The sequence below is a fragment of the Pezoporus flaviventris genome, unplaced genomic scaffold (genome assembly GCF_033815535.1).
Source record: "Pezoporus flaviventris isolate CSIRO_AGI_PZ_B2104156 unplaced genomic scaffold, CSIRO_AGI_Pfla_v1 ptg000035l, whole genome shotgun sequence".
Lineage (NCBI taxonomy): Eukaryota > Metazoa > Chordata > Aves > Psittaciformes > Psittacidae > Pezoporus > Pezoporus flaviventris.
This window is the reverse complement of record NW_026892583.1, coordinates 1,122,102-1,148,763: the sequence shown is the minus strand read 5'-3', so window position 1 is coordinate 1,148,763 and position 26,662 is coordinate 1,122,102. Positions and strand designations below refer to the sequence as shown.

The window sequence follows — 26,662 nt, the reverse complement described above, 5'->3', positions numbered from 1 at the left end:
AGACATGTGGATTAGCTCCACCGAGGGTCTTAGAAAGTGAGCTTGTCAGACCCACAGAGGATAAGAATGATCATGATCCGGTACAGGCTAACCCCAACACCTCAGGCTGGCATGCCAGAAACACCAGGCAAAGACTGATCGAACACAGTTTTGGAGGCGAGTATTGCCAAGACCTGTATACTTACCACCAAGTCCAGAACGCTTGCTCAGAGGGGATGGGATAATGGAGAAAGAAAACTCAAAAAACAGCTGCCTCAAGAAATGACTTGTATTTGTAAGAAAAGCAATGAATGCCTGGCACAGAGTAAAAAAATGCTCGTATGAAGTTAAAGTGAAAGAACAGAGGCAAATGTTCTTCAAATACCAGCAGCACACATCGTTAACAGTGCAAATAGAAACTACAAAATGTTAGACTAATCTAGTCAGCCAGAATACAATGTTAGCCAATGTAGGAAATGGTTGAATTCTGCCACTGATGGCCTTATGGCTAAGAATTAAAAGGACAGGCACATTAAAAAAAACCCTAAAAATCCTATGGTGTGGTTATTTTTTCTTCCCTCCCCCTTTTGCCTGGCGTGTAGGCATGGGCAACGAGGCCCTCTCGGTTATGGCTCTCTGCAGCCGGCCACTGCGACAAGGCAGCGTGGCCTGCGGTGGTTCTCGAGAGTCGCTCGTCCCTTCGGCCCCTGGTAAGCACACAGTGGAGGATGCCACTGCGTCCTCACCAGTCCATGTCGAGGCACAAGTTAACTCGACATGGGGGGTGGCTCTTTGGGAGATGCGTGTTTCAAGGACCTGTGTCCTTGGCTGCTTGAGGAAAGCTAAAATCTCTGACAGGTAGTTATGGATGGCTCTTGTGGAGGTAGCCACAATGCCCAGCTGCAGCTCCATACGGCCCATGGACTGTGACATGAGACCCATGGACTGTGCATGCTCCCTCTTGATATTTTCCAGCAGCTGCACAATCCTACTGTTGGTTTCCATCAACAGCTTCTCTCCCTCTGTTAGCTGGGGCTGCCCTCTCCAACCCCGATCCCTAGGGACAGGCTCAACACCGCAGCGCTCTTCATTCATTTCATCATTTCCCTCCTCCTCAGGAGAGTCACTTTCAAACTGAGGAGTCCTACTGAGTGACTGATCCCCGGGAGACTGTATGTCCATGGTACACTCCGGAGTCCGCGCTGGCGTTTGAAATCCCTCAAAATCCTCCCCAACGTTGCTGTGCGTTTCAGACGAGGACAACGGCCACTGCCAGCTCTCTGTGGTCCTGGCTGGCGAGTCTTCGTCAGAGGCAGGCACCGAGGATTCCTGTTCTTCAGCCGGTGTGGACAGCGAGCTCCCTCGGTGATGGCCAGCTTGCCCCGAGGATCCAGGAACCTCCCCATCTTGTTCCCCAGTGACATCTGGCAATCAAATAGAGGAGCAACAACCACTGTATCTGAGGCCAGGCAGATGGAGGTATCTACATGCATTGGACAACACACAGAAAGAAGCCAGTTGGGAAGCCAGAGTGTATGTGTTTGGGCAAACGGAAGGGCGGACTAAAGTTTAGTGAATGCACTGGGCACGTGGTACTTGACATTATTAACAGCTTTTGGTATAAATGCACACTGTCCTGTACCCATAACACACACAGCCATGCTGCATCCCAAGGCAGGAACTACCAATTCACCTCATCGTGACTGTGACAGGAAATGTCAGTGAACCTATCAAAAAGCTCACCTATGCACTGCAGTGGTGTCAGTCAGAAATCCCTGGGACGAGCTCAGGGCCAAGTGTCCAATTGAGCTTCCTGGGGTGCCAGATGTGCTCCACCACTGGCTGAGGGCAGCCCTTTGTTGTTCTGAAGCACTGCTGTCTATCTTCACTTTTGTCCGACGTCTCACGTCACTCCCACCCCCAGTGTGCTCTCTCCCAAATCACTGCTGCAGCACGACGGTGGCTGTCCACAGCGTGTATCCCGCGAGCAATGCCCTCCCTAACATTTGCCAGATTTTCCTTGTTCTTTTCTCCAAACAGCAGGAAACGCTTCCTGAGGGCATTGCTCGCCAGGATCTCATCGTCTTCTGAAAATAAACTGAAGTTTTGCCCTCCCCTGGCTACCTCTTCCCTTGCCTGAGGGCACATGGTGGAAATCTGGGTGCAATTGCTTCCCTGTGGCAGCTCAGTGTGCAAAGAGGCATTGTTACAGACATTAGCAAGGAGGATATTGTGCATATGCTTACTCTACATCCTCCCCTACATAAATGCACTCCCAAAGGCTAGAGATGGCAAAACTTTTTGCACCCACAGCGATCACTGGCTCACAGCAGAGCGCAGTCTGTCCAGCACCATTCTTGGTTACGAGAGTCAGTGGCTGTAACTCTCACCCTTTCCATGCTTCAGATAAAAATAACCATGAGTTAATTTTGGTTTTTTTTGGGGGGACAATTCGGTCATCAGAAATTAATCTGGGGTGGTCTGGCTAAGATGTTGCAGTACGGTAGCCCAAAAAGCCTGCATTCCTCACACTCAGGCAAGGGATATGGGAGAAAAGTGCTGCTGTTGGGAAGACTGTGACCTGAACAGCATGGCTGGCTGTGCTGCTCACACTACAGTGCTCTGGGTGCCAGCCTGCTGTCATGACTGCTCTATGGCAGCTCAGTCTTGAAAAATGTTATTATTTAAGGAATAATTTCTGCTCTGTGAAATACCTTTATATAGATGCTGCTCTTCAGAACAATTTGAAGCTGTTGGAAGGTGTTGCTGAGGTCATGTTAAATGATACTTCTGTTTATGAATCTGAAAAGTCTGGTTTTGTCTGCTTTTTTAGTTTTTCTAGTTTATATGGTTTTAAATGAAAGCTCCTTCTGACAGACCCAAGGATGTCTCCTCCTGTGTATCAGTCTTTGTCTACCCTAATATGGCATTCCTTATTTCTACACTCAAGTGCCTCCAGTATTATTCTGCCCTGAAGGGGATTCTGTATGTCTTAATATAATTATGATTTTTAAAAATATTAAAATAATGGATATTAATTGTGCATTTAGGATATTCACTACTTCAAAGTATTCACATTCAAAGTATTCACATTCTCTCTGTGTCTGGCTGGACTGTCCAGTTGCATGTTTTATGGAAAGTGAGGATGAGATTGTATTTGTAAAAAGGCATGAGCTCCTTATGAAAATGGATCTTAGGGACAAACTGTCATGCAATCATTGGCTCTTCCACTCCATGGAGATTTGAAAGGGACTGTATATCAACCTAACTATAGTAACGGCTTCTTCCTTTGCACTTCTTCTCTCCCTATGCCTAATACAGCTGTAGCTGCAATCCTTCATTAACAAATCTCTCTTAACAACTAGAGTATAGGACCATGAAATTCTTTCTCAGCATTTTCCTATCTGAATACACATGAAAAAAAGAACAAAAAAACAGGGGACCTAGTTTTACCACACATAGCAAACACACATTTCAGTTAAATTCTATGGAATTGGAGAAAGATGAGGGATCATATATATATTCATTCTGGTAGAGCCACTGGTCATACAAAAGGTCTTTGTATTTCTTCTGACAAGTCATCAGAAAATTGCCCGTGTACACTGACAAAAGTGTCCTAAACAGAGCTCACCTAGCAACTGGTAAGTAAGAAAACCAAACTCAACTGACAGTCAAAACCTGAAGCAAAACAGAGCAAAACAGAACAAAAGACCCCTTCAAACCCCACATTAACTAATGAGTATTTCTGGAAAGAGTATCACTGAGTTTAGTTGGTCCAGGTTCAGGGGGATCATAAGAACACTTTTGTTATTTGTGCATGTTTACACGTTTGCCAGAGGCTCAAAAGAAAAGCTTCTGTGAAAAAAACATACTAAAGTTTTGCAAAATTCCTAATTCTCTATAAAAATGTACCACTTGCTGTCCTCCTAATCACTATATTCAGCCTTTCTGAGCTGAAAGAACAGCATCTGGCATAGGTGACCAATAACACAAATGACAAAGAGCACAAGAAAACAGTGAAAACCCCTGTGTAGAAAGTTAATTGTGGAAACTACTGGCGAATACTTATGAATAATGAATACATTCAACAGGTTTTAGGATAGGTTTGAGGATTGACTAGCAATGAAAAAGAGGAAGATTCGTAACTGTTACTATATGTAACAACGCGTTCAATACCTCTAGTAACTCCGGTTATGGGAAGCTTTGTGAAGCACTGACATGGGGCATAGGGAAACCAAGGCACGGCCTTATACGAGCTTTTGTACACTACAGAGCATTCTTGGGAAAACTGTGTGAAGGTCACTGGCTGTCACCACCTTCATGAATGTGTCAGTCTCTGCCCAATAAATCCATTCCTTGATGACCAAAGGTCGCCCTATAATTCAGACCGGATCTTGGCTAGATGATTGCACTAGTGGCTAGGTTGGTGCTGTGGAAAAGGTGTGCCAGTTACAGTAGGGGCACTGGAGAACCTGGTTTGGCCAGAAACTGCCCTTATTGGCCAAAAGAAGGTGACTACTTCAAACAGCTGCCGAAAGTGGGATTAAAGCTGACTGAAGGAGTTACCTCAGCTAATTGCCTTTACCTCATTTCCTTGGCAAAGGGGTGACTTCCAAGTGACTGTCAAGTCAGAATTAGCTATGGACCAAACTATATACCAACACGGTTGACCTTACTTGGTTGTTAACTTGCTTAAAAAAGATTTCTCACATTTAAAACCAAGTTTAAATACAGTGTGTACAAAGAAGTACAGCTAGCTTCCTTAGGGATGAAGCAAAGGGAAGAGTCAGATTCTCTGATCTAATAGTTTCCACCTTACATACCATTCCTACACACAGCATTTTGCTCACAGTGATATACACGACTTACAGGCAAAATAGGTCACTTAGGTCTTTCATAAACATCTTTATATCTAATGATACCAGCCAACTAACTGACAGTCTCCAAACCGTGACTTGCTTCATGTTCCCAACCTCATCTCCCTTACTCTGACAGGGCATGACTCCCATTTTGATCTTGAAGTGACCAAGTGAAGAATCAGAAAGGAGCATGCATATGGGCTAAAGGAAATACAAACATCTGGAAGATAGTGACCCACTACACTTCAGCTTTCGTGTTTGATTACTGTGAGCGCTACTGCAGCTATTTCCAAAAGTTACATGGGATTCACGTTTTACCTTGCTGATCCTGTTGTGTTTAAAGAAAAAATGAGATCTGTGATTAAAGCGGTCCATGTAGTAGGAACTAGTGAACCTTCATCAAAATCCTGGCTATCCTCCTTTCCTGTCAAGCAGGTACTCTGTTTCTGCAGTGAAGCCCATAGCTGGCTGCTTGCACGGGTGTTTGCACTGGGCTGATAAAGCCTGGTCTGATGTGTTAAATTAGCAATTGCTCCTGGTGGCCACAGGAGAACTGCTCCATCTTTTGTTCCTGCAGGGGTGATCTGTGGTTTGCCTGATCCTGTTTTGAACATGGTGATTAGAAGACAGGATTACTCCAGCCTTTAGGTTCATGAACATGTCCATCATTTTGGAGCATTGCTATACCATGCTGTCTCTTTGCATCACAATATTCATTACCAGTAAGAGTCTTTTACATTTGTTATTAGACATACTTAGGATTGTAGCAGTTATTGGGTTAAGATACACAGAGAACTGAATAGTCGATTCAGCTGTAGGGATAGAGGACTGAGACAGAGGCCAAGAACAGAGCAGGGCTTTGGATATAAACAAAGTTTAGAGACATCAGAGGTATTTCTTTAACTTTTGTTCACTGAGGAACATTTGAGACTTATGCCTGTGTTGTGCCTTACCTGCCACTTGGACTGGCAGTTGATCCCTCCCCTGAGATGTGCTGCTCTTTAAGAATCCCTCCTTTTGAAATCCCACCATTTCTGTTTCACCTCTGCTACTGGATCGTTGCCTTTTCCATTATCTTTCCTTTTCAGGTTCCCCACCAGTGGAGCTGGACGTGAGGGGTGGGGTACCGTCTTCCTGCTGACAGGTAGGTGGAGATGTTCCTTGGCCACAAGAAGTGGCCAGGAGCTCAACAACAGCGGTAACACAGTTGCGGAGCTTCCTGGGACCTGCCTCTGCTGCTCTGGACCTGGGCCTCTGCCTGTATCTGCATCATGCCTCCTGGGGTGGGTGCATTTTTCAACCTGCTTAGGTACACCAAGGTGATAGATGCCTTGTAAATACCTAAGATAGATACAGACAGAAACTGTACCATGCACAATCAGTTATGCAAAACTTCATACAATGCCAATTGCACCTATATGCTGTAGTATCACCCACCTTTTCTAGCATCTGCAGTCAACCACAGTCCAATATTTGGCACATGTATTTTTCCTTTTGAAAAGTGATGGGAACACAGGACATTCATTCTTCCTTGGTGTCAACAGGACTAGGCGCATAGCTCTTAATGTCAGGTATTGCATATGCACATATTTTGTTCCATAGCCTTCCCTAAATGTGAGTTTGCAAGCTGAGTTTAATTCCTTTCATTAGCTGCTAAAATTTATTTCCTTGTCAATAAACTGCAAAAATCAGTTCCATAAGTACTAAAGGGGTAGTCTTTAGGTGTGTAGATTTGTTTAAACTACATTAAAACATGGCTATGATGTTGCTTTTATCTCATGGATTAATTTTATAATTTCTTCTATTTTTAACTACAAGCAGCTTGATTTTAGTATAAAGACCAGGAGTGATTATGTGTATAAGTTTGCATGTCTGAAAGAAAATAAGCATCTAAACCAAGCAGATGCACCTATATACACTGTATTCCTTTTAGATTTTTGTCACTTCCCATATTTATACAAAAGACCTGGCCCTGCTTAGTTTATGAAAGAATAGCTGGAAAGTAACTTGATAAATACTTCAGGGTGAATGTCTGTGGATGGGGGAACTATGTGAAGGGCAATTTGGACAAACAATGAGTATGGGAATCTAAATAAGGCTCTCGAAGAAGCAGATGAACTCCAGTACTAAGGGGGTGGTAGCAGAACGATGAGAACTGATTTCAAAAGAAAGCTTGATCAGAAGACAGAAGTTTGTATGATAATGTTGCCTGTCATAGAAGCAGTTGTGCTTGATGAAGTGATTTCTAGTGTCTCTGGGGAAAACCAGGTGACTCCTATTTGCAGATAACTAAAAATGGATTTTTTAGCTATTAGCTATGCCCACTGACAACTGATGTCTTTCTTTTTAGCTACTGAAATCAGAATAGAGGTATAAAAATTCATCAAAGACCAAAAGTAGGTAAAGTATAAGTAGGCCTTCAACATACTGCTCAGCATTTAAAGACTAACCTAATGCGAAAGCACTGCATCAGAGTAAGAATGTTAAAGGTTAAGACTGAAATCCAAATTTGTTGTTTATGATCACATTTAGAGGAAAGAAATAACAAGTTCAGCCTACAGTTATGTCTTGTAAATGTAGAGTTAAAGAATATACAAGAATGGAATGAGTTTTCATTTAGACAATTAGGCTAATCCTCATAAATCTGCCACCATGAGCACATTTTAATCTGGAATTAACTTCTTCCAGCCCCACCCCAAGTGAACAATTTGCAGGATTGTGCTTAAATCACAATGCCAAAATCACACATTTACCATACTGCAAACAACAGGCAGAGAATATTACTTTAGCAGTTACCATCATGAGGAGATAACAGAAGTGCTTTGCAATACAGTCAAAACCATAAGCCATTTGAAACACTTTTGTTCTATGAAAATGGAGTAAAAATACTTGGATATTCTCTAGGATACTGTAAACGCTACACTGCACATTAAAATCCAAAAAAGGGAAAACTTAGGTAAAATAAATCAGTAAAACATAAAAACTGCTCAGTGACTAAAATGAATCATTGAACATTGAGTATCTACAAATACCATTACATGATTTATGAAAAAGATTTGTATGTATTCACAATAAAGAGCTAGCAAAACTTTCTGGAAAGAAAGTCTTGTTCTTCTAGGGCTGAAAATACTTTCACATTAGTACATATAAATCACATTTACATACGATAATCACACCATCAAAAGTAATTTTAAGGAAGGCAGAAAACCGGTATGATCAAATTCTTTCTATAGATAACAATTTTCAAGTACCAGCTCTTTAACAGTATGATCAATTAATGAAAGAATTATACAGGCCTTTAAAATGCACCTGCAATCCTGAAGCCTTACAATTCGGCCTACCTTGAAAGAGGAATGGTCATTGTCTAACAGTGGTTTCTGTTCAAGAACAAAAACAAAGCAGAGAATATAGTCAATACCCACTCCTACCCTGCAAGCCAGGTGGAATTTAAGTGGCAATTTGATGTTCTGTTTAAGAGACAGCATTTGAAAATTTGGCCTAGTCACAAAAGAAAGACAAGCAATCAAAAGAAACCAAACAGAAAGGTGAAGGACCTAAGACACTTGCAGTCTTCTCTGTTCTTACACTTAATTCTCACGCTTCCACACCGAGGGGAAAAACCAAACAAACTAATGATGAATTAGCTAAAACCATTTATTTTTAATTATGTTAGAAATGAATTAACATGGGTATGTGAACATTTGAAGGAAAAAAAAAAAAGAGAAATAGCAGCAAAGGGAGTTTTGAGATGAGGGAGGTAAGTCCTTCATCTCCCTGGCTCCTGAAAAAGAGAGAGAACACATTAAAAGTGTTGAAAAAGTTTTCCACTGCCCTAACTGTACCAGGCTGGAAAACACATGCAAGTTTTACTGTTCCTCAGGCACTTGTGACTTTCAGTATGTGGTTAGATATTCAATTAGTAATATCTGAGTATAGCAAGTGACACTCACATATGCCAACGCATTTAATTCCTCTGTTTCCAAATGCTACAAACCCCATGTTTTCTTTAACACTTACAATTACTTTTCCAACTTCTTTTATACCATTGTCTTGTTTGGTTGATGCTGAAAGGTTCTGAAAACCTTTTCAATTACTGTCCTGTAGTAAAGAAAAACAAGTATCAAAAAAGAGTGCTACATACACAGGAATAAGCTGATAAATTCAAAGTAATATCAGCACCCACACAGAGACTCAACCGACCTCTGCCCAGGATTACAGGTGTTTGTATATTATTAGTTAAAGCTGCCCAGGTCACCCAACGTAAGCCCTGGTTTGAAGTGCTCAGTACTGAGAGTTACCTCTTAATTCTGTGCCGACAGATGCTAATCGGCACATTGCCAGGTAGGTGCCAAATTTTTTTCAGTGGAAAACAAAATGTTAGCATCGTGCTCCTTGAAATGTGCTGATTTTTAACGCTTTGCTCTTCCAAAGTGTTTTGAAAGCACGTATGTCATAGGCACAGTCCTAATCCTTCACGTTCTTACACTGCTATGGACTCCCCACAAGACTACAAGTCCTAAAACCTGTAGCCTTGCTACATCAATAAAAACTGGGGCACATAGTTTTTCGCACATACACTTCCCAGATTCCCCCCAGAGTCACTGCTTTGTACTGGTGAAAAATGACAACCTGATGACAACCTTTATCTTATTACTACATTGCTATATCATTAGAATTGCAAATATGTAATGCAAATCAATTACTTACACGGATACCCTTCAAGAATTCTTCATTAAGCCTGATGCCTTTTGCTCTCATCTTCTAAAATACAGTGGCTGGTGAAGATCAGAAAACCTTCTTCCTGCATAAAAGCACTGTAGATGCTGGAAACTATCAAAGGAGTTGACGTTGTGAGTGCTGTGAAAGTTGCTTTGATGGTACTTCCGTTGTTTCCTGCAGACAAATCTGCATCATCAACTTCACCCCAGTGAAATAAAAACCTTATTTTTGAACCCAGACGCCTTTGTGAGTACTTTCTTCAAACACAACATAAAACTGTAAGCTAATCCACTGCTTGGCATTCACTGATATGTATTTGCTCTGCAATTTCATTGTTTCAGATGCCATTTGAATGTGCCACCTTTGAAACAATGGACGACAGGAATGGGATGAAGTGTGGATGCTTATTGCAGACAGAGCTAATAATATTTCTTTTGAATGCCATCAACTGATATTTTTCTATTCAAATAGAAAGACTTGATGCCACGTAACAATACTCTGTGTGGATGATAGCACAGTTACTCTGTACCTGAGAGGTGGTACTAGCATCTAAACTGTTCACCGGAGGAAAATCCTGCATGTGTATTTGGTACTAGAGCCCACACCAAATGCCATAGATCAGCATCAATACATACAAAGGGATTATTTTATATTGATTACCACATTAAATCTACGCACAAACCAACCACCCCAGCTCACAACTGACATTCGTGTGACACTGTCAAAGTGATATTCATTAATGCAGAAGAATAATTTATCCTGTCATTCCCATTCCACTATGAAAATTTAGCCTGAATTTAGTCTTAATTTTGTACTTTCTCTTAGAGGATTTTTATATGAGGTTTTTAAAATGAAACACTGTCCACTTTAGCTTTCACTGGAAACTCCGAATTGCTCACTAAATCAAACCCATTTCCTGGCAGTGAAAAAGCTTAAGAGAATGAAACTTGTAAATTATGTACCTAGACATTTACAGAGCTTAGTTTATGAATGTGTTCCTTAAGTACCAACTAATTTTAACATTCTCCATCCACAAGAAGTTAATGATAAACAAGTTGAAAAAACAAACTGAAGGAAACTCCCTTAGAAAGCCACATAAACTTTCCTATGAGAAGTTAAATCTATTATTTTAAAATATTAATTTTGAAAATAGTATTTTCTGCAGTGATGAGGAAAACTATGACCTGAAATTTTTCTTTTAAGGTTTTTTGAGTATTATCAAATCTTCTTTTTAATTTGCTGCATGAATATTTTGGTTGCTGTTCAGTATTAACAGGCTCACTCCACATTACCTGGAACTGTATTTTACGTACTGCCTCCAAAAAACTGCTGCTACAACTGTTAGTTTACATGTTGCTATAATGTACTTATCCAACAATTCCTGTGAATGTACAAGACACAAAAGAAAAAAGAACACCTCTTCTCCCTCCCCACTATCCCACAGAATCCAGAAGCGGTTTCCTTATTGAAAACACATCCCTCCAAACATACAGTTTGAAGTTGGATGCTGTTTCTCCAGCTCAGGCAACCACTGTAAGCAGAACATCAGTGGCACGGATGAAATGCAGGTTACGTTTTAGTAACTCCCACTATGTGACTGCAGTCATATGCTTATACTGCCCATGCCATAATGTTGTGAACCCAGACAGGTTATTACTTGGATCTTCAGACACAAACTTCCTATCTTCTATCTGAACATAAAAAAAACACAGCCTATGTCTTTCCCTCTTCCTATCTTCCCAAGCAGCCATGAACCCTCTCAGAAGACAACCAACAAAACCAGTCAAACAGAAGCACAAAAGCCATTATTTTCATCTTAATGCCTCCCTCATCTATGACCCAGAAAACTGAATTTTCCATTGAAGGAAAACTCTCCAACAAGAACGTAATGATTTTTTACATGCTGCCAAAATACATTTTTCAGAAAAATACCAGCAGCAATGGGATTTATTCTGGCACATTCTCTGATTGGAGAATGGCAAATATCACTTCCTGGAACCTTTGTTAGTGACCTGAAAGCAGGTCAGGAAAGAAAAAAGTAATCCTGATTTTTGTCCCATTTAGTGTTAAAAAGCAAAAGCTTCCCTGTTGAGAGAAGCCACTGCCTACAGCCTAGCTTTCCCTTCCATGACACTTAACTTTGTTGAAGACTGCAGACTGTTTTACCAGCTATCACCCAGGGGCTCGGGGAGGTTTTAGACCCTTCCTTGGGTTGGACACCATGAAAACGTGGAAATGACACAGCCCTGCTCAGGAGAGCTCACAATCTAGGAGAGCAAAATGACATACAGGAGCATGGAAAAATACAGTTCAACACAAACAAACTTTGCATACATGTATATACATTTACATTTAGAAAAGCTATCCAGGTAGCACCACTATTTCTACCTGCCCCTCTGCCTAGCCATCATTACTTAGATGATTGCTTAATAGGGATCGTAGGGGAAGTGGGTCTTAGGAGAGATTTCAAGGAGAAGGATGTGGCCTTATGAATCAGTTCAGGAAGGGCACTCCATGCATACGGGACAGCGTGGAAGATGTTATACTGAAAAAATAGTGCAGAGCAGCATTTCTCCAGGTCAAAAAATGCCAGTGTTGTGTGCAAGATCCCTATTTTCTTAGACAGAGACAGTGTGGTTATGGGAGTAACATTTGGCCATTAAAGAGACAAGTGAAATCACTAACGTAGGACTACACTGAGGATACGTTACTGGCCACGGATACTCTGAGGCTGCCAGGTAGCACAGTAACTGTGGGTGATGATATGGAAGGGTTTGGAAAAGAGCTGGATACAAAGAAGGAAAAAAAGGCAAGATGAAGGAAAGGAGACAAAAGTAAGAAATGTGGGGACTATTTTCAAATGTAGTCTTCTGTTTGAGTTCTTAGTGTGTTTGCAATTTATTAACTAAGTAACTAAAAAACATATAGAATAATTAATGTACATTTGACACCATAAAATAAACTGGACTATATGCCAACATTTACATTATGTTATTATCCTTCACTATGGAAAGGTGAGAAACAGGTTAAACAAGAGACAAAATGCTTCCCCTTACCCTTCTTCTTCCGTACTGAAGCTTGGAAATAGAAAGGGAATGAACTGTGAATCAATTCTGAAGGTAATTTTTATATGCTAAATCCTTGTCTGTTATTTTGAGCATAAACATTTTTCTTCCATCTAAGAAGTCAGTCTCTCCCTGCTAGCTTCTGCTACGCATGTCTCTATCAAACCACAGCAGACAGATAAACAGCTTGGCAAAAGCACAGTTCATCAGGGTTTATACCTTAGCTATATGAAATTGCTCTCCTGCAGGTATTAGGGACACATGTACATATTGTTTCCTAAAAGGTTTATTAAAAACAGTACGTGGGGCAACTTATTGCTACCAAGGCTTTCCAACTACGATAACAGGGGATTTTCATGCACACTGATGTGGAAAGGAATCAGGAGCACACGTTATCTGCCACATTTTGGATTAACTCATTTGAAAGAGAACAACTGAGATGGTCTGCTCAGTATTATGGAGCACGGAGTGGCTAAATCGGTGTCAATAAAACTGTAAGTAGAGTTCAGAGCCAGGCAAAGGAAGTAACTGTAGAGAATGCAAGATCTATCTATCTATATATATTTAGAAAAAGATGTTATTTAGCTTTGGTAAAAAAACAGACTCTGAGGGAAAACAAATGTGGAAATACTATTTATCTGTTTCTTCTCCTATGCAACAGGTGACATTCACTAAAACTAAAGGAATCACATTTAAAACCAATAAAAAGGAAATACATTTGTACACAGCACATTATTAGCCTGTGGAATTCTCTGCCACAAGACGCTATTGAGACCATGAGCTTCTTTAGTTCAGAAAAAGGATTACACATAAATAGTGATGAGAACATCCACAGTGTTCATCTCTACATGCTTCCTATTTAGGCTGCACATATATGTTATGAAACAAATGCTTGTTCATTAGATACTTTAATGGTATATAAAATGTGGGTGTTCTCATAGCTCATACAGATGTCCAATATATACACAGATACAAATAAAGATATATAAATTATATATAAATACACACATACAATCTGTGTTTTATGTCAGAAGACAACTTTTAACTGATGATAGTGAGAACATTTTCTCTTTGGAAGCTTGGTTGGTTGTTGTGCAATTTAAGGATTCTTGTTCCTTCTGCTAACAGGACCAATATTAAAATAGGTAGACCACAGATGTTATTTATAACAGTAGTCATATTGTTTGCTAGAGTGGCAAATGTTCAGAGTATCACACAACTGGTATTTACAGGCTTGTTCAGGAAGAAGACAAATTTCTGCCATGCTCTAATGTCACTACAGTTTTACTAGGGGACATACACTTGTGAAACATGGTTCAGGACTATCCCTCAGAATAGTGAAGTCTTGCCACTAATATCTGCCCCATCTGGATAAAGATATAGAAGGGAAAGGTGCTTAAAGATTCAAGTATGTTCCATGGTTGCTAGCCACAAGAGCTGCTGTGCTTTCTGTCAGCCGATGAGAACAGCAGATCAAGTACTATAACCTGAACAGGGGGTGAGAAAGCTAAAATCTGATGGTCATCACTGCAGAGCTGATGTTACAATCAATAAGCTACTTTCCTCTAGAAAAGAGTGCTTCTGCTCTCTGCCTTAAGAACAGTATCTACTATGTGAGACTGAAAAGTAAGAGAAATAGAAGAATATCCAAAGTGATTGAAGGGGTAAATCAGTGTCCAAGTATTTCTGCCCCTTGGGAAAATTTGCTGATAAGCCAGCAAAGTTTTACAACTTCTTAGCACTCCATGCAAGGAAAACAAATCAAAACATCCAGACCCCAAAAGTGGCTCCAGAAATAATAGTTTATATTTTAATCCTGGAAGAAAAATTATGGAGCATTCACAAACAGCTGAAACCTCTGGTCAAGTTCTTAAACTTCCTGGCATGGAAACCCCAAATTTCCTGAGATCTTGGAGCTACATATTCGAGTGTTCCATTTTGGTCTTCATTTGGTTGTTATACCACAGAGAAGACAGTAACCACTTCAGCACCCCTTTCTTGGTAAGAACTTCCACTGCAGCTATGTGACTTGACTCGCTAAAAGATGGATGGGGTCCATCTGCCCCAGAAAACATTAACTTCCAAGGGGAGAAAAAGTGGCCACAAGGCTTTGATTCCTTACAGTTAGCCTTGAGATGAGTCCATGCCAGAAAAAAAAAAGTGATTATAAAATGTGAGGATTTAAATCAATGTAAGGTTACATGGAATAATGGTTCTATTATATGAGAGACTCTTATTACTCTGCCATGAGGGACATGCTTTGTTTTTCTACCCAATTATCACTTGCTAAATACACTGGTTTAGTGTCACGGCCATATATAAATATGCACTGGGCTTTCCTCTTTGTATATATGGTCCATTAATAACATATTTATTAGCCTAGATGCAGAAATTCTACTTTTTAATGACCTAACAGAAAAGCACTATTACTTTCCTCACTTCTAGAAAACAAATCAAAATTCCCAAATGCATATCTAGAATGTGGATGATCAAGCGAAGGAATCTACAATCACATTTCTTAAACTTAGCAAATAAAAGACTCAGTACTTTTTTATTACCAACAGTGAGAAGAATTACGTTTATATCATGCACAGAAGTCAAAGTGATATAATAATATGCACTTTCTCTGAGCAGAGGCTAACGAAAACAAGTTGAAGTTGAAGCTGCTTTAACACTGTCAGCTTTTTAACAACAGCTTCTGGCAGCTTACCTTTATCCACTAATGAGAGGCCACAGGAATTTAAAATAAAACAATATTAGATGAACTGAAAAGGTAGAAAGCAAAGCTAACAAAATATGACACAGCATTACTTTCTAATAGATGTGTCAAACTTTGATGATGCATAAAAAATGTATTGACATTCTCTTGCGTAGCAGGAAAGGCACAAGTTTAAACAAAAACTCTTCATGCGAATCATGCATAAGTTGAACTCTCCAAAGATGCAGCATTCTTGAAACCTTTTCTGCTCTATATACTGTACACAGTGCAGTTCCTTATAGGCATTTTAACATATATGCACGATTTATTTGTATTTATTTACATTTCTATTATGTCAGCATGCTTGTGAAAAAACACTTTCTTACCAAGCTCTTCAAGCTCTGAGGTCATTGACTTAGACCGCAAGGTCAGTGCAGTGGTTGGAGCTCGCTTAGGAGGCGGTGGGGCTTTGCATTAAACAGAAGGATATACAGTGTAAGTAAATCCACATCTCTAAAGCACTATATTCAAATACACAGGTTTATATTCATTTAAAAGAATATGCTACATTAAATAAGGCAACAATAAATACGTACACAGAGAGGAAAAAAACCCTGAGATGCTTTTCATGTACTGAATTTCTATACTGTTCCTACTTTAGCGTAGGTAGTTTGACACATCAGCAAGCTTTTATGTAACAGGATACATAGAAACATTTAAAGCTAAAGAACTGTGCACTTCTATTTTAAAGTAGGAAAAAAGACTTTCTAGAGAAAGTGCCTCCCAGCAGTTGTGCCCCTCTTAAGAAATACATAGCTAAAAATCTCCTGGAGACCAGGCAATCTCTGCCAGACTCATTTCATCTTTGAAGAAACTCTTAAAGCTGAGAAATACAAGAAAGAAGATTGAAATTTATCTTAATAGTTACAGTGAGACTAGGGAAAACAGGTGATCCTTAGAATAAAGAAGATCTTCAAATGCCAAGGCAATCAGCTAGCACAGAAACTAAAATCCAGCATGCGTTTTAGTATCCTGATAACAAATGTTTCTGGAGGTCAGAAAAGAGCTTAACATCAGAAACATATTATGCCAGTGTTGGTAGGGTTTCCAATAAACAGAAAGGCCTCATGAAAAACTCAGAAGTCTTAAGTGTTTTGGTCAATAGCATACATCAGGCTACACTATTTTGACAAGAGGTGGCAAATCAGTTTGAGGGCACGAGTGATGAAGGAAAGAAGGAGAAAATGTTCTCCTGTCCTCTGTGTCAGCATCACCTTTTCCCTGTTAAGCTCTATCACCTTCTTACAGAGCCCTGAATGACAGTATGTCACAAGAAAGCAAAACTATAGCTCAGGTTCAGTGCCAGATTTGAGGCTGTGTGGGTACTGCACATATTAACTCCAGTTCGAGATCTGCCCTTGCCCAACAAGAGAAGTGACAGCAAATCTGTGAGGAAAACTGCACAAAGCACTGGATTGTTAAATGGAATTTGGGATTGTTAAATGGGATTTGGTATCTGCCACCGGCCTCCCCATAAAGGAGAGTGACAGCAAGAAAATCCTTCCACATTCCTGAGGTACAAGGGCAATTGCAGGTAACAAGAAAGGCATCAAAAAGGGACAAAATTAAAGAGTGAAGGCTTTTTGGCAAATGATACATTATCAGTAGAAGGCTCTGGAAAGATTAAAGATCTGGGTTTGTTTTTACAGAAGCAACTTCCCTTTGGATTATGTACAACAGCACTTTTCTTGCAGGCCAGTGTGACACATCCCAAAAGGCAGAGGTGGAAGGTTTCTTTAAAATGTGTGAATAGTAATTCTATCAAACTAAAAAATGCGGGAATAGTAATTCCATCAAACTAAAAATAACACAGGACCATGCCCTTTTTTCCCCCAAATGGGCTTTAATTTTAATAAGCAGATGGCAAGAACACTCACAGTGTAGCCAAAGTTTCAGTCAGGACAAAGAGGCAGCCCTCGGGTGGCAGTTTGGAGCCCACCCTCTGCTGAAGAGCCAAGTGGCTGTGAGCGGCAATTTCAGAAACTGGTGGGAGGAAGAGGAATCTTCACAAATGTGCTGTTGCTGTACTGAACACTAGTTAGCAGCAGCAATCTTTTCTGTTTAATGATAATTATGAGGGCCTAATGACTTCCCACAGTAGCTGTTACCTGAAAAAACTCAGGGGTATCTAAGGTGAAGGAAATAGTGCAAAATCCTTTTTCTTTTTGTCTTTTGGTGAAGTTTCGGTGGGGTTTTTCTGGGGGGTGAGTGGGTGGGAAACACACTGAAATTCCTAAGGGATTAGCTCAACCTTATGATATAGGTTAACCCATAATCTCCATTAAACCTTACTAAGAAAACGTATTTCTTACTTTTCTTATTCTTACAAAGGTCCCTTCTAAAATGTGTGTTTTGCAAATCAGTAGTTCTCAATGATTTTAAGGGTAATTCAGTTTAGAATTAAAACATAAAAAGACAATCTGTTCTTTCTGCGTTTTTGTCTCTCACTACTGCAAGGAGGTTTACTACAAGATCTTCAAACATATGAATGTATGAAGATCCATAAAGATGAAATTTTATGGCCAGCATGAAAAGGGAATATTACCCTTTTTGTCATATATTAATGCATAAGTCAACAGAATTAAATTGCTCTAAATTAAATAGAAGATTATTTCAAATTTTAACAGTGAAGTCCATAAATCAGGATTTATAAACCAGTAATTTCATGTCCATGCTCTGTTTTCTGTGGAGCAAGACCAAAAAGACTCCATTAGGAAAACAGGAAAATGTACCTTTCTTTCTAGCTGTGTCATCTGGATCAAGATTCCTGGTTACTGTGACAACCTTAAGAACTAGGTGATTGCCCCCTTGTCGAATCATGTTCACCACCTGCCTGTGGCCAACTTTCACCACGTTCTCATTGTTAACCTGCAAAGAAAGAGAACAGCCTTTCAGATGAACATGCAGAAAACATCAGTTCTTTCAGTTTGAGAAACAGAAGGTGGAAAGGACAGGATGATAGAGAACTTCTAATTCCTAATTGTCTTCTAATAAAAATACATATTTAAGAAACAGCACATGAAAACAGAAAAACAAAGCTAGATCTTCATGAAATATGCACCTAATTTCCTTATAATTGCCATGTTTTAAGAGAAGTTAATGAAAAAAGGTCAACCAAATCTTTCCCTTTATGTGTTTTATTCCCAGCAATTCATGTGCTACAACTCTGCATTTCATACACTAAAACCATTTTCTTACATGACAGTAATTCATGATTCTATTATCCACAAACATTTAAATGCATTCTATGCTCTCTAACATAACCAATGAGAAATTAAAAACTTTTACTTTACAGATCATCTGGAAACAAAGATTTTTCACTCCTGAAGTAAACTCATGTTTAAGAGACACTCTTTTATTATATGCGCTCTCCTCATCTCCCAGCATTTTCCTTCTGGAAGTTTCTGGAAGGATCTAATGTCCTGCAAGCAAAGGCAGGAGGGCCACAGCAGTGCAAACCAGTCTTAACAGAGTTAAGTGTGTGAAGCCCCGACCGGCTATTGCAGTCATGCCAATTAAACTGCACTGCAACATTCAAACTGAAAATACATATTCTCTGGGTAATTCCTAGTGCTGCATCATCATTTTCTGCTCTATATGTCTTTCCATAATATTAATGGACATAGAAGAAAGCACAGGCATAAAACCTGTGTATAAGCATGGATAAAAGTAATTGATTTATTCATTCAATCTAGAAGAAGTCACTGAAAGCTATCTGAAATCTGAATGACAGCTGCATATAAGTGCTGCATGTGCTGTTTGAGCATAAAAGATATTGAGGAATGGAATGAGTGAAGAAAAGATGCTGCCAGAATCCATGCTGGGAAGTTGATGTCTCTCCAAAATTCAACTGACTCAGTTATATTTCACTGAGATTGCTCAGTGCCTTCCAAAATGAACAGTCATTTTCCAAATAAAGTGTTTTTAGGCTCCTCTATTTGTTCTGACAGGCTGGGCATCTCACACACGGAAGAATTTGCAGTTTAGAGCAAATTCTCTCATTAAATATTATTGCCATTCAGCAGAACAAGCACAAGCAGAACCATTTCAACTCAAAATCATTTTCCCATCCATTGTAGCAAAAGAAAACCTTGTCTTTTTTCAGGCTTTAGCTGAGACAAAATGCATTATGCTGAAATAACATCTTGGTAAACCAGATTTAAACACAATGCTGCAGTCAGAAGTCTCAAAGTATGTCTGTGTGCGATGGCTACAAGCTTGAGATGCTTTCTGAGTTTCATGTGCAGTGATGTAGGTGTAACACATGCTGAACACCCAGACCTGCTGAGCAGGCAAATATGAAGTTCTCCCATTCTGTAGGTTGGGGATATAAAAGAATATTGATTTGAATAAGACTCTTGCTGTTCTATTTTACATATTCTTGGCATCTGGCATTTAATCCCAAGATCCGGTATTTATTTAGCTGGGCCAATGGCATGTAAATTTTATCTGCCTAAAACATTTTAGCAAATGGAATTATCCATTTACTTCCCGATTCCTTCCAGTGTCAAGACCTAAACCAGGTAATCCTATTCCACAGCAAAAAAGTTTATGTAATTAAGAACTACAGGAGGCATCTACTCTATCTTTACTGGATCTAAATTTTAAGCCACTGGAAGCCAGTGTGGATTACAATATAATCCCAACTGCTGTCAAAAATAGAGACCTCCAAATAAATCAGAAGTTAAGATTAATCAAACACATGTACGCTAGTGTAAAGTGATAAATGTGTACAATGATCAACAGCTTCTGCAGCATGCCATCTGTTCACATCCCTATGTGCAGTGATATTTAACATTTAGAGCAAGAGCAAATATATATGACGTTTTTTTAAAGCTGCTTCAGAAACAGCACCTGTAAATGACTGTTTCTAGCAGCTTTGTTTAAAAGGAGTGTTACAAAAGCTGGGACCCAAAAGATTTCTATTGTAAAGATAAAAATATTGATGGAAGATGTGAAGATTATTTAAGCCAGAGCTTACAGAAATATTTGATAACAAAAGAATCAGGAATTCAGCAGAGCAGGACCTCATCTACCCTTTAGCACTTCAGTGAGTAAAACTACAGCATGATTAAAAAGCCACAACATTGGAATTCTCAATTCCAATTTCAATGACAAACTCTCTATTTCTTTTGACCTTCTTCTTCACTATTTTCTATCTAAGCCAAATGACTCCAGAAATGGTCAGTATAAGGAGTAAGTCACCAGAGTTCCAGCAGGTTGCTTTGATATTTTTAGTTTGATATTATTCAGCAAAACTTTATCAGGTGTGAATAATGTGGTGAGACTGTCTCTGCTTCCACCTCAAGTTTTGGCAGTGGGGAACGGTTACTGAACCTCATCCAGGCTTTACAAACAGGCTGAAGACAGTGAACTTTCACAAGCAGTAAACCAGATATCTATGTAATTGTACTGTACTGTAATTGATATTAAATGTGAATCGCATTCATAGAATCATAGAATAGTTAGGGTTGCAAAGGACCATAAGATCACCCAGTTCCAACCCCCTGCCATGGGCAGGGACACCTCACACTAAACCATGTCACCCAAGGCTCTGTCCAATCTGGCCTTCTTTGAAACATTACAATATCCTTTTGCTTTTAGTGGCAAAATGTGTAGAAGGATGTTCTACAAACAGCCAAACTACCAAAGCTGCTTTGCAGGCACAAATTTGTGTCTCTCTCCTCTTCAACCCAATCTTTCATCGTATTTTCTGTAGTCTTTCACTGCAAAACCTTACGTTCTTCTTTCCCTTTGACTCTTCCCCCAAATTTCCCTGCACAGAACATTCTTTCCGATGTCCTTCATATGTGAAAATACAGAACAGAAATAAGTACGTGCTGTGGCTGGTTCCATGTGACAACAATGGCATCTGGTGAGCCAATAATGCAAATGCAAGGAAAACTGCCCCTTGGGACAGCCAACACTTTCAATAAATCTCTTCTATCCATTCCCAACTCTCAGGAAAAGTCTCAGGACTTTATATGCTTGAAATTCACATTTTAGCATCATTTGGTTAAAACTGGGCAGTGGGATGGAAGCTACTGAGAAATAATTCATGAAATAATACAATTATTCCAGACTCAATGCCTTGAAAAATTAGCCTCAGCTGGAAGCCTGAGCTATCTCAGGCTGAGCTTTCACTTTGGGCAGGCATGAAATGTTCTTGAAGCGTTTAAAAGGAAGAATACTTTGGTGAAGATCAAGATTTTTTCATCTCTATGTCTCAGCACTTTTTCTACCTTGTATGATCAAGGTACACGGGCTTTTTTAGAGCAGTACAATTTACAAGGCAGGAGAGTGATGACTTAAGAGCAACTGGAGAGAAATGAGAAAAATCCATAGTAGACAATTTTTTCATATAAAATAATTTGCTAGTAGTGTGCAATGTGTTGCATGTCAATAACTTGAAGTATTATCAGACACAAGGCTTATACCACTGTTTTTGATGTACCTCATGCAACATTACCTGGCGTGAACCACTGGGTGGAAAGGATCGAGTGACCATGCACAGAGCCAAGGCCACAGGCAAGAGGCAGTTGCTCCCCAGCCTTCACCCCACAGGATCACACCACTGCAAGTCAGCTTACACCTAATGGCAGGTGGCACGAGAGAAAGGCAGAGCAACACTATGCCTATTCTAGGCCCCTCAGTGCAAGAGAGACATTGAGGTGCTGGAGCGGGGCCAGAGAATTGCAATGGAGCTGGTGCATGGCCTGGAGCCCAAGTGTGATAGGGAAGGGCTGAGGGACCTGGGGGGTTCAGTGTGGAGAAGAGAAGGCTCAGGGGGGACCTGATCGCTGCCTACAACTGCCTGACAGGAGGATGGAGCCAGGAGGGGCTGGGCTCTGCTCCCAAGGAACAAGGGATGGGACAAGAGGAAACGGCCTCAAGCTGCACCAGGGCAGGTTTAGATGGAGCTGAGGAACAATTCCTGCCCCAGAGGGTGCTCAGGCATTGGAACAGGCTGCCCAGGGCAGGGCTGCAGTCACCGTCCCTGCAAGTGTTCACACATTGTGTAGATGAGGCCCTCAGTGACATGGTTTAGTGGGTCTTGGTTGGACTTGATGATCTTAAAGGTCTTTTCCAACCCAGCTGATTCTATGATTCCGTGATTGGTCAGTATTTGGAGGAGATATGGATGGACCTGTTTGCAGCCATAAGTGGAGGTACACGCAGCTGCTCAATCCAGACACTTTTGGAAACATTTAAGACACTAAATATTCCTCCATGAAAGCAAACAATACTTGCCGTCACCTCCGCAGAGTTAAGAGGTTTTATTCCTTTCCCCTAGCTATGGAATCAGTTATTGACGTAGTTGTCATTTCACAGCTTCCTACAGCAATGCAATACACTAGAGTGTGAAACAGTCAGTTCTCCAAGACAAAAAGCAGTGTGCTGTGTCTCCTTTGCACCCCCACCACTGTGACCACAGCAGACACATTGCTGCTTCCTCCAACACCCTCTTAGAGAACTGAAAGAGCTTTGGGGCTTGCATTTGGTGTGCTTCAGAGCTGCGACTTACGCATGCTTAAAGCTCCAAACCAAAGACTGTGGTCAACAATGACATTCCTCTTGCATAAAGAGCTTTGAACATCACTAATGAAGAGTTCTCTCTCCAACATGGCCATTCTCCCAAGAGATGATTCAAAAGCATGGACTAAAGCAGTAACAAACTGATAGTCATAAACTACACTATCTCTAACATCCAGGTGCACTGCTCTGACTTGATCTTACTGAGCATTTGTACATCACAACATTTAAATCCCATAAAACCCAATAGAAATAATAAACTTTACTCAAGAATAAATAACGCTGTGGTCTCCAAGAGCCAAATATCAATCACATTTTTTCTCCACATAGAAGATGCATGAAAACCCATGACATCAATAAATTCCTTCTGAACTTTACCAAGAAAAAGATGCTCCTGTTCAGGCAACCCAGACACAAGTGCACAGGACGCAGGAGGAAAATAGCTCATTAAATGGAAGAAGTTTACAAAGGGATAGGATGGCAACTGGTTTGAGTATGAATGGAAGGCAGCAAAGTCATCTGATGGGTGATTTCAAGAGATGTGCTCTGGCTGGGAAGGGTACCACAAAAGAAGGCCTGAAGCCAGAAGCAGAGGAGGAAGGCAGAAGCACTTTTTAACATGAGATGACTGCTATGAGCACAAAGAAGCAGAAGCAGGTGTCTTCTGGTCTGTTTGTACAAAAACATTTTAGGTAATCTCAGAGGCCACAAAGAGCTTCAATATGCTGCAGGAAGAGAGAGGACTACAGCAAGATGTGAGGCAGTGCAGCCACACAGGTGCTGCTGAGGGGCATGAAAACCGTAAACTGGTTGTTTCGTGTATAATTACATTGGCACAATACTAAATGATCACTATGCTGCCTACAGGGCAGCTGGTATTGACTGCAGGAGCAAGGACAGAGATAGAATTACCTTGAAATTTGTTCCCTGAAGATGAAACTTACCCTTCCACCCCCCAAATAAAAGTATTTCCAGATTTTAAAGTAAATGAAGGAGTATATTATTCTTTACAGTGCCCACCTAGTCCCCAGAGAAAGCTACAATTGGGCAGGTCCTCATTCTTTTGCCACATTCCCCACCAGGAAACATCTGAGTGCAAACAGACTCTTCAGTGCGTAAACACATGCATTTAGCTCACTTCCACAGGCAGATTTAGGGGAGGAAAAAAAATGCTATTATCGAAAAATGTGGATTTGGGGGGGGGGGGGAAGAGTGTTAATGAGTGTCCCAGAGATGCTGGGGCAGTGTTCAAAGCCAGGTTGGACAGAGCCTTGGGCAACATGCTCTAGTGTGACATGTCCCTGGCCAAGGCAGGGGGTTGGAACTAGATGATCTTAAGGTCCTTTCCAACCCAAACTATTCTATGAATCTATGACTCTATGAAAATGAAATGAAATAAAATGAAATAAAATAAAATAAAACAAAACAAAGCACCAAACCTGCAAGTGGTAGGACAGCAGATGCATGAGCTGGAACATATTCACCAGAGCAGCCTTGCCGTAGGAAGGTGCAAAAGAAAAAACACTACCAGAGAAAGAGACCTTTGCAGAGTTTGTTCTATTAATAATAATAAAAAAATCTTAATTTCTTGCATCTTCTTAATCTTTTCATTATCTAAACTTTCTCTCAGTGGAAAATACAGTCAATCATTTTCAACAGAAATTAAGCAGACAAAACTCCATCATTCTGCTCACAATGACGATCGGTGCAATGGTGAATAAATTCACCTTGCAGTTGTGAATGCATGTTCTGTCAAAATAAGCTTCCAAAAGCTCTTCCTGTCCATTGAAGTACTTCAAAGAACAACAAACCCCAAACCTGTTACACACACGTACAACCCCTGCCTACACACTCCTTAAAAATCCATCGGTTTTTTACAGAACACATGTTAACCCAATTACAATTTGTACCAGTGCAATAAATAGCACACAAGTCATTTTGTGGGCTCAGATTATACTTTTGCATTTCAAGTAACTACACAGATGTGCACTTAACGCTGTGTCAGGATGTCACAAAGCAGCAGGAATATCCCATCTGTGAAGTGCTCTTATTTTGTAGACTAAAACGTGAGACAAAGACACAGTGACCTAAACAATCTCTGGGAAGTTATTTGTTCACTCATTGTATCAGTGGTGCTAACCCAGGGGTCTGCTGCAAGACTCTGTAACTCACTGAACACCAGCAATTGGTTGTGATGTAGGGGTTGTGTTCCCCCAAACAGTTTGTGATGAGCTGGAGCAGTTTATAGCACAAACTTAGGTCCAAAACTTAGACCAGGTCACGGTGTCTTGTGGTTGTGTTGACCTGAACACTTTGTGATGGGCTGGAGCAGTCTATAGCACGAACTTAGTTCAGGTCCAAAATCTGCACTCTACAAGTGTATTTAGTGTCTCAAATCTATGTTAAACCCCATAAATTCACTCTAAATGCTGAATGCTTTTACCAGTGCTTGCCTTCTGTTGTAATTCAGCATCAACAGGCTCATAAGCAGCATGAAAGTGGACAGTACACCTTGAAAGGTTTCTGTGCAAAGCAAATTCAATCAAATCCTGTTGGCAGCATACTTCCCCTGAGTATTACAGGAAAGGACTGAATGAATAATACATTTGCTGATAGAGTTTGGAAATCCTAATGAGAAGGCAAGTCAAAAAGGTCCAAATCCAAAAGATGTTTTGGATTAATATGAGATTTTATGTGCTTATGAAATGCATTTAACCACAAATAATTTCAAGATCCATTGTCTCAAAAAGCTGGCCTATGAGTTTGATCTGTGTCTTAAAATAGAAAGTAATGTAACTTATAAATGAGTCCCATAATGGAAATTTATTCATGAATTTCTATTTGTAAGCTCCATTATTCACATCATGCTACAGAAGTTTGAACAAAAAGACAAAAGGAGATGGCTTCAGTCCACTGGGCCTCAACTATTCATCTACTTGAAAAGGTCCTGAAACAGTCTCTGGAAACTCCTGAAAACCTACTCATACAAATAAGAAAATAGGTTACATTCTGGTCTCCAACACTAATATCTCTGATTGTGATTAGTGTTTGACCAATGCCCATTTCATGTAATTAGTGTAAAAGATGCTTCAAAGACTTCATGAACTGGTGACTTAAAAGGCACTATTAAAAAAACCCAACACCCAAACACAGAATCAGGGATATCAGCATGAGGAAATTCCATCTGGAATCTTGCATTAGTAAATTTGTAATAGTAATCCCCCTGTTCATCGATTTGCCTGGGTTAGTGGCCCTAATGCACGGGAGGCTGTAAAGGATCAGGAAACTGGACTAGGTGGTCACCAGAGATGACATCTACCTCAACAATGTGATCCTATGGGGTTTCTTCAAATAAAGAATCACAGAATCATAGAATGGTTTGGGTTAGAAAGGACCTTAAGAACATCCAGTTCCAACCCCTGCCATGGGCAGGGACACGTCACACCAGACCATGTTGCCCAAGGCTCTGTCCAGCCTGGCCTTGAACACTGTCAGGGACAGAGTATTTACCACTTCTTTGGGCAACCTGTTCCAGTGCCTCACCACCCTCACAGTAAAGAACTTCTTCCTTGTATCTAACCTGAACTTCCCCAGTTTAAGTTTAAACCCATCACCCCTTGTCCTATCATAAGGAATCCTTTCAGAAGAAGAGGTACATATGAATTACAGAAGTATCAAAATCAGTGGTAGCACTGCCACAGCACAAATTTCTCTGCGTAAGTTCAAACACTGGGGTAAACAAACAAGCT

The 26,662-nt window shown here is 40.3% G+C and overlaps 2 protein-coding genes across 7 annotated transcripts in view; both read right to left on the bottom strand.

Annotated features, from left to right (window-relative positions):
• SHANK2 (SH3 and multiple ankyrin repeat domains 2) overlaps positions 1–26,662 on the bottom strand; it is a 361,673-nt gene that overhangs the window by 24,654 nt on the left and 310,357 nt on the right. For 4 of the 6 annotated variants that reach the window (XM_061462086.1, XM_061462081.1, XM_061462085.1 and 1 more), the window contains 3 exons: positions 18,113–18,248; positions 15,707–15,787; positions 12,614–12,634 (listed from right to left, as the gene is read on the bottom strand). In XM_061462086.1, coding sequence (XP_061318070.1) covers positions 12,614–12,634; positions 15,707–15,787; positions 18,113–18,248 — 238 coding nt within the window. The remainder of the gene's footprint in view (positions 1–12,613; positions 12,635–15,706; positions 15,788–18,112; positions 18,249–26,662) is intronic. The other 2 variants (XM_061462082.1, XM_061462083.1) reach the window with 1 other exon arrangement.
• LOC133273693 (uncharacterized) lies at positions 255–9,574 on the bottom strand. Its single transcript, XM_061462088.1, has 2 exons — positions 5,792–9,574; positions 255–1,403 (listed from the first exon to the last, which is right to left on the bottom strand). Exons 1-2 carry the CDS (start codon positions 5,868–5,870, stop codon positions 544–546), a joined length of 939 nt encoding a protein of 312 aa, XP_061318072.1. The 5' UTR covers positions 5,871–9,574; the 3' UTR covers positions 255–543.